General features: G+C 42.0%; 1 protein-coding gene across 2 annotated transcripts in view; it reads right to left on the minus strand.

Annotated features, from left to right (window-relative positions):
• The window catches only part of LOC124606469 (unextended protein), a 532,433-nt gene that overhangs the window by 134,655 nt on the left and 379,652 nt on the right, over positions 1–18,126 (minus strand). For both annotated transcript variants that reach the window (XM_047138454.1, XM_047138462.1), the window contains exon 4: positions 12,902–13,256. In XM_047138454.1, the coding sequence (XP_046994410.1) occupies positions 12,902–13,256 (355 nt within the window). The remainder of the gene's footprint in view (positions 1–12,901; positions 13,257–18,126) is intronic.

Consider the following 18,126-nt stretch of genomic DNA (forward strand, 5'->3'; position numbering starts at 1 on the left):
ACAAAGGCGCGGCATGCTGACAAAAGGAGTTTTGCTTCTGCACGATAACGCTAGGCCTCACACCTCTCAAAAGACTCGGGATTTGATTGATTCGTTTGGCTGGGAAGTTTTGGACCATGCACCATACAGCCCCGACCTTGCTCCTAGCGATTTTCACCTTTTCCGGTACCTGAAAAACCATCTTGGCGGGCAGCGCTTCAATGACGACGATGAAGTGAAAGCGGCCGTGAACTCTTGGCTGTCGAAGCAGGCGGCCGAATTCTTTGAAGAGAGAATTAAAAACTTAGTTGTATGGTATGACAAGTGCTTAAATAAACAAGGCAACTACGTAGAAAAATAGGTAAAAGTGTGTAGAATCAGAAAATAAAAGTTTTTTACAAAAGTATTTGTATGTTTTTTTTTAAATAAAAACGGCCCTTACTTAAAAAACAACCCTCGTAGATGTAGATTTTCCAGACTAGGGATGAGTGCATGTTTTCTCGCCTAATGAGGAACATAGGGCAGTTTCAGCCCATAAAATCAGTAAAGATTTTGATTAGCTTTTTATAGGATTTTCAGAGTGCGAGAGCAGCCATGTAGCTGACAGCACGTCGCAGCTAAAGGTAAATGCCGCTGGCAGAGGCGTAAAATGATCAGATCACCAGCTTACGTCCATTGTGAACATGAGCAACCTTGAGTAATCTTTTGCTCATCTTGTCACAAAAACTAACCATCATCTATAGACCTGATTGTCATCCTAAATAGTACCGAACTTAGAACCGGAATGGGATGATTTGTCGTAATATTAACGAACTCTGACAGTGCTTCACTGTCTAGAAGAAAGAAAAATCTTGTAGAGAACCTTCTATTTAAATTTGATATTGTTGTGTTCAGTGTAATTCCTGCTAATCAGGACGTAGTACGTTATCTTGACAACTGTCCTGAAATTGTCATGTCACCCATGTGATTCTTTGACAACAACACAGAAATTAAACAAATTTTGTACAGTTAAACACCGATGTGCTCTGTCGTAGAATAAGGGTCCACTGTTAATCCCAGTAACTTATTCTAGTGGCGCTAACGCACTCACAGGGTGTTTTTGCTGATGTCTGACGAATGTGAAAAGTAGTGGAGTGTCAGAACACCTGTGATGGAAAAACTTGATAGCTGCTCGTTTGTAGTACAGTCACCATATTTCAGCACTATCTGCGTCAAACTGGCCCTAGTTATTGAGAAACAAAGTGCAATTCGTAGAAATTATCAAAAAATTATCGCGTGCGCTCGCATTTTCAAGTGCAACACATTGGGTTTGCTGTGAGCTCGTGGATTGTGTCTCTATTTACATTACTTGAAGGATTCAGAGAGCGATACAAGGTCTCAATAATGAAGCTCTGGTAGTCATCAATAAATTTTCTTTACACAGATTGAATCTACTGCTTGCCAGGCTTGCAAACAAAATTCTGTAACAGTGTTTCAGTCTCATATCACACAAATGGTATCATAACGTCATGATCAGATAATCTGTTTCACAGAAAGAATAAAAACTTGAATGAAAACACATTAAGGAACTAAATTACATGGGAAAGAAACAGACGATAAATAGTGCAGATAAGAAAGGCATAGAGGGTTTCCAAATTTAGCAGTACAGAAGATTAAATGGGTAGACAGGATAGCTAAGGAAGAAGTACTGAACCGAATTGGAGAGAAAAGAAATTCATAGCACAGTTTGGCTAAAAAAGGGATGGATTCGAAGAACACATCCTGAGGCATCAAGGAACAGTCAATTTAGTGATGCAGAAATTGTAGGTGGAGACCAAGGCTTGACTAAGCAGGCTCAAATGGATGTAGTCTAGGCTGCTGTAACTTTGCAGATATGAAAAGACTCTGACAAGTTGGAATACCATGTAGAACTGCAACCATGTAATCTTCAGATAAACAACAACAACACGAACAACATAAATGAAGATCCGGGCCAGATACGAATTGACATAGCATGCTTAGAGTGAAGAGAAACCTTTGAAGGTAGTCGAAAGGGAAGCGGTGGATTACCATCGTTGTACTTAACCAAACAATCGATGGAATCCAACTACCTAAGACCCGTGATATCGTAGATCGATGCCATTCTCGCCAGCGTCTCACAGTTGCCAATGGAAACGTAGGTTCCCAACAGATGCCGATAGCGGTCGCTCGGGGACCTGGCGGATGCAATGATGCGCACCTGCTGAGCCATGCCTTCAGTGGCTCTTCCACCCCATCGATATAGGATGGCCAGCGGCAACTACAACGCCCAGTCTCAGTTGCAGGCTTCGACAGTCTTCAGTTTTAGGCAGCCTTCGAAATTTCGCTCGTGCATTAGCACGAAGGGCGTTCAAAAAGTTTTGCACAGTCGTTTCTACTTTTTTTTTTTTTTTTTTTTTTGTAGAAGGATGAAATTTTTTTATGAACATACTTAGAATATTTAGCTATAAGTTGGTATATTAAAGTATTTTCTTTTATTTACAGGTGAACCATAATGGACCGAGAAGTAGATGTCAGGTTGCGACAACGGTCGGTGATGGAGTTCCTCTTCAAGACCGGCGATAACTCTGCCACATCGATTCACAGGAAGTTTCTCCCTGTTTATGGATCGCAGCAGAATCCAGCGGAGGTTGCCGAGTTTTAAAGAAGGTGATTTCTCTCTCCTGGACAATCCACGACGCGGTAGATCATTGACGGCAGTGAGTGATGTGAATAAGGAGACCATTGATCAAATCATCCAAAATGACGGATGTGTGACAACACGACAGCTCGCTGAAATGACTAGTTTGTCATTGGGTAGTGTGGCATCATTGGTAGTCACCAGGGTACAGAAAAATCTGTGCACGTTGGGTGCCTAGACTACTGACAAGATAAATGAAAACGATGAGGAAGAATGTGTGCGAGGGTCTCATGAAGACCTTTACAGAAGAGTGGAAACAGTGTTTTGACGACGTGATTACCCAGGATGAAACATGGTTGTTTTTGTCCGAACCTGACAGCAAAACCCAATCCATGGAGTGGCGTCATCTGGGTTCCCCTCGGAAGAAGAAACCAAGACTTTCACGGACAGCAGGCCGAAAGGTGATGGTCTCTTTCTTCTGGGATCAGTGTTGTGTCATTTTCATTGACTTCTTGGAACCTGGTTCCACAATTAACTGAGACCGTTACTGTTTGTCACTGGACAAGCTGCGACGTGCCATCGAGACCCACAGACCACAGTTTCAGGGTCAGCTTATCAGACTACAACATGAAAATGCCAAACCTAATACAGCCCTTATGACGCAGGAGAAAATCACGAGAATGGGTTGGAAAATTGTTCCTCATCCTTCCTACAGTCCGGACTTGGCTCTGTCTGATTTTTACCTCTTTGGTCGTCTGAAAGCCCACCTGCGCGATAAAACATTTGATAGTGAGAAAGACCTTATTTCCTGCGTCAAGCGATGGTGTAAAACTCAATCCCCAGAATTTTACCAAAGTGCATTTACACCGTGGAAATAACGTTGGGCAGACGATGGAGGCTACGAGTAGGCTCAATGTATAGCTAAATGTTCCAAGAATGTTCACAAAAAATTTCATTCTCCTCCTGCAAAAAATAAAAATTAGAGACGACTGCGCAAAACTTTTCTAACGCCCTTTGTAGTAGAATCCTCACACTGCACGATACTTCAGTTTGCTTCTTGCAATAGCTGGACTTTATTGCTGTTTGTTGTTGTGTCAAGTGTCTTCACTGCTTTTGGAGAAAGCTGTAATTGGAGTTAAACTTCTGTTTACTATATTTGAGTGTGCGCTGATCATTTCTGCTACTGTCCAGCTTCCCTACGACTTCAGCTGCTGAACCATTCTGTAGCCTACCCCTCTTTGCTTTTGTGTGTGAAGTAGTACACAACAAATCCTATTCAATCGCAAAAGTATTTCAACAGCAATAAAAAATAAGAAGTCAGACGACAAGTCGTGAAAGCTGAACTACCAGCGTGGTACAAGAAGACGGCAGCACTGCATTTGAGAATCTGCGCAGCCGCTGACGAGGCAGTGAAGAGGCTGTGATGACGTTCGGTGCGACGAATCAGCGAATGACGTCACGTCACTGAATCACAAAACTGCGCGGATGTCGCTCATTAGTGCCAAGTCACTACCACCTACTCCAACTGCAGTAGCGGAGACCCCGGAAAAAAGTTTCTCGAGATCAAACATTCGCAAGAGACTACATGATATCATAGCGTAGCACTTATCTGTCACGACCAAAATAGATCTAAACAGCGAAAATGCTTAAATCTTCCTCAAAAGAGCTTCTATTTCATCGTACACTAACAGACTACTGGAACTAATCTCCACGTCCTGGTGCAACTTACTTCGGTTATAGAAAATGCTTTCATCAGTACCATAACGTGCTCCTGAAGTTCAGCTTCACAAACGTATCATAACCACTTTAATTTTCTTCTGGGTGGGCCCCACAGCCTCAGATCTGAAGGAAGACATTACTCCACCAGGCTGTGTTTAAAGTATTTTATTTGCACCACTAGTTCCAGGCACTGCCAGTTCTCAAGTGCATCTAAAAAACGTAACACTCCATAAACAGAGCAAGAATCTGAACGTCACACAACTACATTGGATGTAGCATTGAACGAAGATAGCAGGCACCTATAATAACTTATGTAAATAGAGCGTTGTCATATCAACGGCACGTGTTTTTTTTAACGAAATAACAACGATGTAACCACGTATGTTGCAACTGGAACTACTATGTTAGTTTAACGCTGTATCAAATATAGTTTTACGACTTTCATGTTCTAGCACTCTTTATTTAGGCTACTTTATGTTTTTCGAAGCGCTTGAGAATGTGCAGCACCTGAAACTGGTAGTCCAAATAAAATATTTTAAACATAGCCTGGTGGAATTATGTCCTCTTTCAAACATAATCACTTTCTTCGCAAATTTTTTAAACAACCTAAGGGAACTTTGAGAAGTTTAATAGTTACAAAATTCTCCAGCGGTAAGGCAAAAATTAACGACAGAATTGTCGCTTTATAGAGCCCTTCAACCTACAAAAGCTGCTACAGAAACCGCCTGGTTGCGGCGATGTGTATACGAAACGTACAATATTAGAACAAATCAGTCATAAAACTAAGGTGTTAAGCGAACTTTACGAGCCAAAAGAATCTGTCTGTTTACGTTGGACAATGTTTAACGGCAATCGTTGAATACACGAGACTAAATTTCATTAAGAAATGCCTTACGACTCATAACGTCCAATGTTCCCAATGTAACGACTGTAAAATTCGAATAAGAAAGATTGCTAACCGGAAACCTGTTGTACAAATTCCGTTGCGTCCACAAAATTATAAATTAAGGTACAGCACAACACAATAGTGAAGCTACAGTTTCTAATTGTACGTATTATTGCGTGAAAAATGAGGCTCTAAGCAAAATCCCAATAGTGCCAGTTTATTGTTTGTATCAAATCAAGCTTGTTGGCGGAGTGGCACACGTTATTATCCTACAACAAGGAATAATTGGATGAATGTAGTAGTTTTCAATAATTCTGAAAATAAACAACAGTTGGGGAGCATACGTTTGGTGAACACAAAAAAAGACGCGAAATAAAAAGGCGTCTTTCGAAACGGGTTCGATTATTAAGTGATAATGCTTCGCAGAGATGACAAGCAACTGCAGTACTGGGCATTACATGAAGAGGCCTTCTGCATTACGCAGAGGTTTACAGGTTGTATTCCGAGAGCGTACATTCCAACAAGAATCAGCTGACAAATTACTTCCGCCCACATATTCTCTCGCGAAGTGATTGATGGTAAACGTAGAGAGTTTCGGCTTCTTGTAGTGGCTTACCTAAGTCGTAATTTCTGTACACAATTCACGAACCGAATAGGGAGGAGGAAGGAGCTGGGAGAGGATGAGGGGGAAGTCGTTAACGGTACTACATGAAGGTACCCTCGGCCACACTAGTGTGTTCAAGAAGTATAGACAGGCGAAGAGCAGATTTTATAGGAAATGGCCCGAATATAACGAAACAGGCGCTCACATTGGCATACCAATAGACATGTACACTAGTGTTTCTGGATATTGCGGCAATATGGCAGTAAAATGCAAACGCTATGAAAGCTGCACGATATTCAAAGCCGTTGAAAACATTTTCTGACGGATAACGCACCCGTGGCCCGAGGGGACCTATTGAACGATAATAAAAAAACAAATAGGCATAGGAATGAAGCAGAACTTTAAGATTGCGTGTTGTAAACGCTGCATACCAAACCTGCACATGACTCCACGGATTGAGAATCGGGAACCGTTCCGTGAAATCTGGTATTCGTGCACAGTACCGTGAAACAGAAGTTTGCAGGCGAATAAGGGTGTTTCACTAGTACGACTGAGGAAGAGGAGCGACCGAATCTTTGATCTTGTGGCGAGCCAAGAAATTTCGACATCAATACGGGACGGCACATTTCGTCAACAATGAGAGGTACGACGCGTGGAGTTCCATCATTGTTACAACCTCCCCACAGCAGTTTGGCATCTCTTAAGGTACGTTGTCCAAGACGCGACGCACACTAGCGACTGCGACGGGTCGCTACGTGACGTCAGAAGTTGTCCGCTGGCGCATGCGCAGTTCGAGTTTGGGATGCGACGCGCGACTGTTGCGGCAGCTGTCGCAGCACTGCACCAGTGAGCAGTGTTGCGACGGAAGTCGCACGACACAAAGACGTACGGCTGCGAGAAAGATGTCGAGCCAGTCAAGGAAAACTGAAATGAGCCACTCACAGGATGTGATGCTCTGTGAGCTGGTCTCGCAACAGCCTTGCCTTTACGATTTGAAGAACCCTAAATATAGAGACACTATGTTCAGAGACAGAATTTGGGAAGAAATTGGTGCACAGTTGAAACTGGCAGGTGACTGAAATATACAATATTTTCCCATTAATGCAAATTTTTCAGGCCTGTTATGAAAATCAGTATAATCCATGCAGATGTAGAATTAGAATGATGAAAATGAACTTGAAGGTCAATTTTCGCATTACTCTTTTTTGTGACGATAAAAATTGAAAACGGCAAATACATTATAAAATGAACAATCTAAAGTACAACGAGAAAGTTACATTTTACAATACCTTCACTTTGAAAGTAAACGGTAGATTGGTGTCTTGATGATACCTTCTAGTTGTGAAAAACCACCACCAGATTGTTGTACAGCTTTCTGTAATCAATAGATGTTCGTTTTTGAGGAAGGCGTTTCTCAACAGATTGCGCAAACAGTATGCTGCAATAAGTAATTTGTCACATTCACTTCAATTCATTGGTAGAAGATGGTGCTCAAAAAACTTGTGCCAAAAGTGCACTACTGTTTTACAAGGCCCTTCTGGCCTGACACAGTTCACAATTGAAATTCGTCTTTTGTAAATCCTGGAGTCATCTTTTGAGTGCAGCTTGGCAAGATTAAATGTTGATGTCATCCATAACGATGTATGCTGTCAGAATACAAGAATATGGAAGTTCATTTCGATGGGAATAAAGATTCAGTCGGCTATGAAAGTTGCCTTAGCTTGTTCCAAAAGTTTCTGCATGGGAGAAACTGACAAGTATAATTTGGGGAAATTTTGTGAACAAGCATGGACATTATTTCTTCCACATTTCTGCCAGTGTATACTGTAGACGTTCAGAATCAAAATTCTAGAGATGTTTAAGGTGTAACCCTATCTCGTTGTCAAGAACTTGAAACAATGCAATGAAGCTAGCGTGCGCTTATTGTTAATAAACTTATCATTCATTGGAACTTTAGGTGAAATGTGCAAAAACAGATGGAGGAATATTCGGGACTCGTATCAGAGAAATAAACGAGAAAGAAAGCTTGGAACAGGTTAAGATGCCTCAGCAAAACCAAGAAAATGGGTTCTTCTTGATCACTTGGCTTTAAGAAACCTACGTTTCGTGGCATTTGAAATGAAATTGTCAAGAACATATGGAGAAATATTAGTAACTCATACCGGAGGAATATGACATAAAATGGTTTCATTAGGTCCAAATGTGTCAGCGAAACAAAACAAATGCATTCTCTATCGTGTGAAGACCACACGATTCTCGTTGCGCGTCGACAGAACTGGCGGCTAGTCGCGACGCTCCCGGAGATATATGAGCCCAAATCTCGGAAACGGAGATCGATATCTATCTGATCTCAACTTAAAAAATAATTTCGATATGTTAGCTTCTTTTCACCGGCAACGATGTATGACCTAACGTGAACCATACGTAAAGTAGCCAGCGACCACATTTTTCACTGTACACAATTCAAATTTTATGCAGTAGGTTACTTGTAAATTAAGTATCGGGATAACTGTGACGAATATCGGAAAAATAGACACCTCATTATCAAGCTGTGATGTGAAACTGTAAGATACGCAAACATCAATTTTTTGTGCCTTTTACTTTCCTCACAATTGATTGAGAAGTAATATACAGCGAAAAAAACACGCAAAACCGGAAGAGATACTTTTCAATTTTTTAAAGTAAAAGGAGAATCTGTATCGAAAAACTAACTCTGGGAGCCGATGTAACTTTGTTGCATTAACATACAGTATTTTTTACAGCAAGAAAATCGGAATTCTTATTTTTCTTATGTATTTGAATCCGCCGCCGCCGGCCGGAGCTTGGGAAACGGCGACGACTCCAGTCGTGTTGCGGCCGTGTCGCCGTCTGCCAGGGTGGGGAAAGAGGAGGGGGCAGCGTCGCAGTCGCAGCCAACTGTCGCGTCTTGCACAACGTAACTTTACGACGTAGACACAATGATTTTATTTATGTCCATAAGTTTAATCTGACGCAAACATACCAACCATTACAATGGGTTGGTTGGTGCCTCCGACGGCATACACATATTCTCTGAAAGTTTTCATTCGTGTGGCTACTGTGATCGTAGTTGCTGTACGATTACTCAGGATGTTTCAAATCAGAATATGTAACTACTGAAAATGCATATTTATTTTACCATAGTCGTTTCCTTTTGTTGACTTTAAACATAGTCTCTAGTCTAGATGCAGAGATATTTACGAGTTTGGTTTACTACTAAATCTGAAAGTAGTTCGTTCCAAAATATAACTGAAGGGTAATTCATGACTCATTGCATTTTCATCTGTTTTCTGCACACATACGTACTGTCTACACAATCGGCAGTTATTTCTACCCCTGGCACTCGTTTATTTAGCCTTTTTTAACTCTTACTTGAAGCCTTTCACACTCCCTGGCGCAAAATACGACTGAATATTGCACCACTATTGTACACAAAGGCTTATTTACAATATCATATTAATCGTGCAGATTGTGTGTGCAGTGTTGTAAATTCCTCTGCTAAATTCATTACCCAACTTACCTAAATCGTTAGCCACATATGTACTACAACGTCAACATTTATACTAATATTTATTTATATATTTATGTGAGAGAGATAGAGAAATATTTTGAAAGCTAGTTAAATAAATACATATCAACGTAAATTTAACAACACAGAACACACATGACAGAGCATAAATCAAACGAATGTTTTTTTTACATGAAATGAATAACGAAATTAAGAATATAAGTTGGCCACACCTCCCACAAAGTACAGAAACGTACGTTTACAAGGAACTTAGCTCCAGTTTGGACTACTGTGGCAGATAAGAAGTGTGACGTCACAGAAACAAAGATCCTTACATAAAGAGCATTATACAACGTTAACAATAAACGCACACCTAACATGTCGATATGGGTTACCCTTGAGCACCATAGGAGATCAATGCTGCTCCACCCTGTGGACGCGCAACACCAATGAAGTGTTAGCACGCTCACAGGTGCCATCCAGCACATTCGTAGAGCGGTACTCCAGCACGAAAAACTGTTCTCCAGTTTGCGAGATGAATACTGTTCCCAAAATTACGTTTTCTCCTTGACTTGCCAGTTTAACTGGCACGTCGCCTATTGAACATATCGAGGATTTAGTCACGGTAGTCGTCGAGAAAACTTTTGCTATTGTTCAGAAGCCAACCCAAATTCTCAGAAACATTAAGAGTGCTGCACGGAACTCCTGGTTGGATACTGAACTGAAAATTCTACCGCGTCGTAATTGGCAGGATCGAAGACGATATCCGTCGCAATATCTAATAATAGAAGCACACACCCAGAGGGTCACCGATTTTGCTCTTCTTTTCCGTGACTGTGGTAATACACAGATGCACCAAAAGGTTGCTTTAACATTATGCACTTCCGAGGTGCTTTTGAGGAAGCTCGGTCCAAAGCTTTCCGGTCCTCCTGAATACCAAACGACAGCGTCAGTCGTCGAGCTGCAGCGTTAGCACAGAAGACAAAAGCTACATACAAAATCTGCCTGTGCTCCATTCAAGTCTCGTCATAATGTTTTTATAGTCTTTCGTTAAACAGTTGTATCACAACAACATGTTTCTTCACAGTTAAATATGATAATAATAATGATGGTAGTCATAATCGTACATTCTACCCGATATATTATCGAGGTATGTTAAGGAATAGTGATTTAATTATTTATTTATCGGTACATTGATGCGCGGATCACAGTGAAGTCATACCGGACTTTATCTGTTTCGAACAATGTACAATGTTTCTTTGCTTTTGGAGCAACATAAGAAATCAGCTCTGTCTCTTATTCGTGGCATGGGCCAGGAGTTGCCTGCTTTCCTACCTGCTGTGCGCCCGAAGTGACAAAAGTTGTCAGTGCACTGTTTGCAACAGTAGCGACCCAAGTTTCTGGCGGAAAATTTGGGACAGAAAAGATGAGATTCAATCAGAGACTCATGGCCTGACGCCTTAGAGGATTGTAATAATGCCACTGCTCGACAGCCTGCGGTTTCTTACGGTATTCAACAGGTACGAAAAAGTTTCAATCTCGATGTCTCGAAAATGCTTTAAAAGCACAGCGTTCTTAACCATCATTCCTTTCATCTGAGTATGTACTACAAAAGTGGAAAAAGTAAGCGGGATCGGTAACCTTTTGGTTGTATGCTTCCCCTGTATGTATCACAAACTTCGTCGTAACGATTTGTCTTAAGGTTGAGATTTACCCAAGTACATTATTTTGGCACAAGAGGCGAGACACTGTCAGTAGGTTCTGGAATCCACAACGCCGTGTAGGATCAAGTTAGCTTGTGGTCGCTGATTTGTCCAAGGTTGCAGATCCGCGGCTTCATACAATGTTTGAGGAGATTTTAATGATAAACAGACAGTTTGCGTATTTTTCACTTATTATTATTATTATTATTATTATTATTATTATTATTATTATTGAGCTCAAAGTAGCAACATGTTCCTCCACTTCAATATGGCGTCGTATGTGTTGCGGCCCGCATCTAGTGGTCGTGCGGTAGCGTTCTCGCTTCCCACGCCCGGGTTCCCGGGTTCGACTCCGGCGGGGTCAGGGATTTTCTCTGCCTCGTGATGGCTGGGCGTTGTGTGATGTCCTTAGGTTAGTTAGGTTTAAGTAGTTCTAAGTTCTAGGGGACTCATGACCATAGATGTTAAGTCCCATAGTGCTCAGAGCCATTTTGAACCATTCTGTGTTGCGACCGCACTATTTAGCAGAATATAATCATCTGAAACAGAGGCTCATGTCGTTCTACTAGGAACTGGCCCAACTCACTGAAAGCTCTCCAGAGCTGTCGACAAATGATCGATCACCTCCTGCTGAGATGGCTCTTTTCTTACTATGGTAGAATGTGATTCTTACGTTGTCAACGAGACCCCTACACCACAATTACGGTTTCTTATGAATAAATGATCATTTGTAGCCAGCCGGAGCGGTCAAGCGGTTCTAGGCGCTTCAGTCTGGTACCGCGCGACCGCTACGGTCACAGGTTCGAATCCTGCTTCGGGCATGGACGTGTTATATGTCCTCAGGTTAGTTAGGTTTAAGTAGTTCTAAGTTCTAGGGGACTGATGACCTCAGATTTTAAGTCCCATAGTGCTCAGAGCCATTTGACCATTTTTACAATTTCCGATGACACTGAAGGCCAATTTCCAGTATGATTCAGTTCCGCAAAGGTGAATTCAGGAACTCTCAGATTGAAGCTTCTGCTCGCAGTAAGTTTATGCTTATAATATATTGATTGAACCGCGATGACATGGCGATTGAAGAACTAAGTGGACAAAAAACTAAAATCGCTACAAAAATATTAAAATAAAAATGAAACAGAATATGGTTACCATAACTATATAACAAAAGATTGGTTTTGGTTGTATATTATTAATCTGAACTCGAATTTTCCCAAGACTAGGTTTTTTGTATGTAATCGATACTCTTGTATCTTTTTTGGTTACAGTTAATTAAATGGTCTTTTGGCTGAAACACCTTACCTATTTCAAGGTTTTTTGACCTTTTACACCGATACTTCAGTTGCTTCAGAATGCTTTTTCAAACAAGGTGCTCCCAAACCGGCCTTTGTGGGATTTTTTAGTAGAAGCTGCCCCCGCAAAACCTATTAAGTCATTTTGAATTAGAGATGGTCCAGAGATGCAATAGATATTAGTATTGCTGGGGATAATGTTTAGAAGATAAACCCGATATAGAAAATTTAACCACACGAAAACAACAAATTTCAGGGAGCAGCAGAAAATGTATGTTATGTTACATCAGAACGAACTTTTATTAAGCGAAGATTAGGTTATGACAGACACAGGGCCTTCCTTCTGACGCAATAGGTCTTTGATTTACAAAAATAACGGTCAGTTCAATAGAATAGCTGAGTTGCGTTCTGTGGGTATAACACTACTGCGGGAAAGTACCATACCGGCGGACGACCATCGCTTGTAATAAAAACGTGTCCAGGTAATATACAGAACCAACAGCAATAGCAGAAGGTGACACGTTCGTAACAACGATTTGCTGAAACGTGGCACTTACCCTCACCAATTCCTTGAGCCTCTCACGGTTGTAGACGTTCCCGATCTCGACGCCGAGCAAGAAGTCGAGCACACGGCTGATGGGATAGGAGAGCGGGAAGGTGAGGCCCATGATGAGCTTGGTGACGTAGATGGTCTTGGCGCCGACGGCCAGCCCGTGCCTGGAGCAGATTGCCTGGGGCGTTATCTCGCCGAAGATGACGATGGCCATCGTGGAGCCGATCACGGCCACGAGGCCCGACGTCAGCTCGTCCATGACGATCGTCAGCGTCGAGTTCACGAGCACGTTCCCCAGCAGGATCGAGCACAGCAGGTAGTTGCCCATCTTGCGCACGGGCATGATGGCGCGCGCATACCTGTCGCAGAAATGGTCCAACGTCAGCCAGAACGATAGTCCAATACAAGTTAGCTGGCAACTGACAGCGAGGCAGATTGCTACCGCCTCCAACACAACAATAAGAGATGGCACTGTGGGCTCCAGGGACACGAAAAAAGTAGCCATACTTCTTGGTATCGAGTACTTTCATTTCGATACCGACACTTTTTACTCGATACTTTCCAACTGATACTTATATCAGTACTGTACAGCAGATATCGTATCGAATGATCCTACTATTTATTTATTACATTTCTATTAGTTAGCCAAAATTATAGCCGCATGATTCAGTTCTAACACTTTCAACAACTGAACGTGCTAGCACCAACCGGCAGGGACGTACTGAGGTGATCCTGGGCCACTGGCGAACTGCCAAAGCTGCACCCCTTCCCCCAAAAACTGCATTTCTGCAATTTTATGTGTAAATTTAGTACATTTTATAATTTTTAATTAGGTTTAATAAATTGAGTATGACTACCAGATACAACGAAATAAGTGTCCAAGGAATAGAAAAGCAACTGGAATCACTCAAAAGAGGAAAGTCCACTGGACCTGACGGGATACCAATGCGATTGTACACAGAGTACGTGAAAGAACCTGCCCCCCTTCTAACAGCCGTGTACCGTAAGTATCTAGAGGAACGGAAGATTCCAAATGATTGGAGAAGAGCACAGGTAGTCCCAGTCTTCAAGAAGGGTGTCGAGCAGAGGCGCAAAACTATAGACCTATATCTCTGACGTCGATCTGTTGTAGAATTTTAGAACATGTTTTTTTGCTTGCGTATCATGTCGTTTCTGGAAACCCAGAATCTACTCTGTAGGAATCAACAAGGATTCCGGAAACAGCGGTCGTGTGAGACCGAACTCGCTTTATTTGTTCATGAGACCCAGAAAATATTAGATACAGGCTCCCAGGTAGATGCCATTTTCCTTGACTTCCGGAAGGCGTTCGAATCAGTTCCGCACTGTCGCCTGATAAACAAAGTAAGAGCCTACGGAATATCAGACCAGCTGTGTGGCTGGATTGAAGAGTTTTTAGAAAAGAGAACACAGCATGTTGTTCTCAATGGAGAGACGTCTACAGACAAAGTAACCTCTGGCGTGCCACAGGGGAGTGTTATGGGACCATTGCTTTTCACAATATATATAAATGACCTAGTAGGTAGTGTTGGAAGTTCCATGCGGCTTTTCGCGATGATGCTGTAGTATACAGAGAAGTTGCAGCATTAGAAAATTGCAGCGAAATGCAGGAAGATCTGCAGCGGATAGGCACTTGGTGCAGAGAGTGGCAACTGACCCGTAACATAGACAAATGTAATGTACTGCGAATACATAGAAAGAAGGATCCTTTATTCTATGATTATATGATAGCGGAACAAACACTGGTAGCAGTTACTTCTGTAAAATATCTGGGAGTATGCGTGCGGAACGATTTGAAGTGGAATGATCATATAAAATTAATTGTTGGTAAGGCGGGTACCAGGTTGACATTCATTGGGAGAGTCCTTAGAAAATGTAGTCCATCAACAAAGGAGGTGGCTTACAAAACACTCGTTCGACCTATACTTGAGTATTGCTCATCAGTGTGGGATCCGTACCAGATCGGGTTGACAGAGGAGATAGAGAAGATCCAAAGAAGAGCGGCGCGTTTCGTCACAGGGTTATTTGGTAAGCGTGATAGCGTTACGGAGATGTTTAGCAAACTCAAGTGGCAAGAGAGACGCTCTGCGTCGCGGTGTAGCTTGCTGTCCTGGTTTCGAGAGGGTGTGTTTCTGGATGAGGTATCGAATATATTGCTTCCCCCTACTTATACTTCCTGAGGAGATCACGAATGTAAAATTAGAGAGATTCGAGCGCACACGGAGGCTTTCCGGCAGTCGTTCTTCCCGCGAACCATACGCGACTGGAACAGGAAAGGGAGGTAATGACAATGGCACGTAAAGTGCCCTCTGCCACACACCGTTGGGTGGCTAGCGGAGTATAAACGTAGACGTAAACGTAGAATCCGATGACGCTGGTTTATTCAGAAGAGGGTTCCGTTTCGATGAAGAGAGTATAGGTGTCTATAGGCCTAATGACCAAAAGCTCTCGTAATATTATTCATCAGCTACAGAAGGCTTATAATTGAATTCTTTTTTATTTACACATAGCGGCGAGAATACTGCCTGGAAGACATTCTGAATCACGTACCTGTTCCACCTTTTTTGTTACTTCCTTCTCCGCCGCGTCTCGTTCCAGTTCTTTACTTGCAAAAACCGGCAATGCGTTCTGTCTAATGGCATATTTTCTCCGACACCCGCTCGCCAGCTTTGTGATCCTACGATACCGCAGCAAAGTAGCAGCAGTAACTCCACTGTTTAACATAAGCGACCTATATAGGCAGTAGTTGTATGGACAAAGCGCACTGTTTCCACGTAAACCATGTCAGCGGTAGACGTCTGTTCGGTTGCAGTAATTTCCTTATGATGCTGCTTTGACGAAACGACACAGTGTTTACAGTCGCGGGCCGACAGAAACTCTTCTTGTCGTGGGCAGAACATAGAAACACTCGCGGTTATTTGTTAAACAGTCTTTCCTATCTTTTTTTCGGTCAGTTTTCTGCCCCACTTTTCCTGCGCCCTTGCCGGTGTGTATTCGCCGTCCTCACGATGCGGTCCTCCATGCAGGGCAACAGTTTATCGCTCCGTGTACGCGTGAGCGACAGAGCGAGTGTACGAAATCATTTGTCACACTTTGCCGATCTTTGCAATGATTTGTTCGAAGTGACTTGGCTTGGAATCCCTCTGTTTGAAAACAGAGATGGAGAGATTGGAGCCAACAGTTTGTACATACTCTAATCTTTTTATCAAAGATAAGTAATATCGATAGCTCAAGGTATCAATCTTCTTATGAGAACGATACCTTTTTTACAATACTACTGCTACTGAGTAACGTACCGGACGTTTTTCATTCGGTACTGTGTCCTTAGACAGCTCCAACTATATTGCCGCTTCCGCTGCGTGAAGCACCATATCCTTTAGTTCACAAATAGGAAACTTTTGGAACGTAAAAATTTCACGTTCTTTCAGAAAACCGGAGTAACAACAGATTTTTGACAAACTTAGACACTGCATACGAATCTACGCTATACTTGTATTTCAGAATTCGTAAATAGTGTTTGTAGAAAGACTTTAAACTTTCGACAGCTTATACATACCAAACGCAATGTAATACCAAACTTTGAAAAGATTTATTGGCCAGCGATTCTGGAAATCAACGAAAAAAATATTTCACTAACATACAAAGTTTTCAAGATAAAAACAAATAAGTGTAAAGCTGTTTCCAAGATGTGAAAGTATCACCGTACGGAACTATCATCATGCTGCTGTCCGTAACTAAAATGAAGAACACAATTTTGACATGCTATAGAGATACTATAGAGATCTATAACATATTTGAATTTCAGATTTTCCTTTTTACGTAATTTTGTAAGATATAAGGCTTTAGAGCGATTTTCTATTGGCACGGAGATTGGAGCCCTGTGGCTGCCTGAAGACGGTATTGTCGCTACAGCACCGCAGATGTGGGCTTTCAACATCACACGAACTAATTTCAATCAGGCTGCTGTGTTCGGTTATCGGAGAGCTGAAAAGCTTTCGATTCCAACGCGTTCTCGAGAACTCAAGCCCAGAGTTTCAGCACCATATCCGACAACAACGCAGCATTCGAGGCCAGAACGAAAATAGCTATCAGTTGTTCTCGTAAAATTTCTTTGTTCTCGGACGCGTGTTTGTTTCTGTTTGCTTCCATCTCTGTCTTACTGTAGCAACTGACCCTTAATAATGAAAAGTGGCAGATAGTCCACATGAGTACTAAACGGAATCCGTTAAATTTCAGTTGAACAATAAACTGCAGAATTCTAAAAGCTGTCAATTCGAGCAAATACCTGTGAATAACGGTAACGAATACTTTAAATTGGAACGATCACTTAGATAACGTTGTGGGGAAGGCGAAACAAATACTGCATCTCTTGGTATAAAACCAAGAAGATTCAACAAATCCACTAAAAAGACTGCCTACACTGCGCTTGCCCTTCCTCAGATTACTGCTGTGCGGTGTGGGATCTTTAACTGATAATATTGGCGGAGTACATAGAAAAAGTTCAAAGAAGGGCAGTTCGTTTTGTATTGTCGAGAAACAGAGGGTAAAGAGCCGCGGATATGGTACGGGACTTGGGGTGGCAATCATTAAATCAAAAGCGTTTTTCCTCACGGCGAGATATTTTCACAGAATTTCAGTTTCTAAATTTCTCCTCGCTACTCGGAAATACACTACTGGCCATTAAAATTGCTACACCACGAAGATGACGTGCTACAGACGCGAAATTTAACCAACAGGAAGAAGATGCTGTGTTATGCAAATGATTAGCGTTTCAGAGCATTCACACAAGATTGGCACAGGATGACCAGCTTAGGTTTCCAATACCTGAACAGAGAGGTTTATCCATCTTAGTCGAAGGCTTTTTTTGTGTGAGGTTGGTGACGGAGGGCTACACGGCGAGCTAGGTAATATCGAGAGAGACAGCGGCACTCTTCGGTGAACGCTTGGTGAGTACGGATCGTAGCTTTTAACTGGGGTTTCAGGTGATAGGAAGCAGGTTGAGTTAGGACTTCGTAATGTGTAACTGTCGAAATACTTAAGAACTTCAGCTTAACTGAATTATATTGCTTTAAATAGGCGATTTTTGGGTGTTAAAGTTTAAAGTGTGGAAGTTACTTTGTTGATTTTGAACAACGATGAAGTGGAATTTCAGACGGTAAATCCGATTAGGAAAAGCTGGTTAGGATCACTTCAACCGTACGAGTGTGCAAT

This window comes from Schistocerca americana, chromosome 1, assembly GCF_021461395.2.
Source record: "Schistocerca americana isolate TAMUIC-IGC-003095 chromosome 1, iqSchAmer2.1, whole genome shotgun sequence".
In the NCBI taxonomy this organism is placed as follows: Eukaryota; Metazoa; Arthropoda; class Insecta; order Orthoptera; family Acrididae; genus Schistocerca; species Schistocerca americana.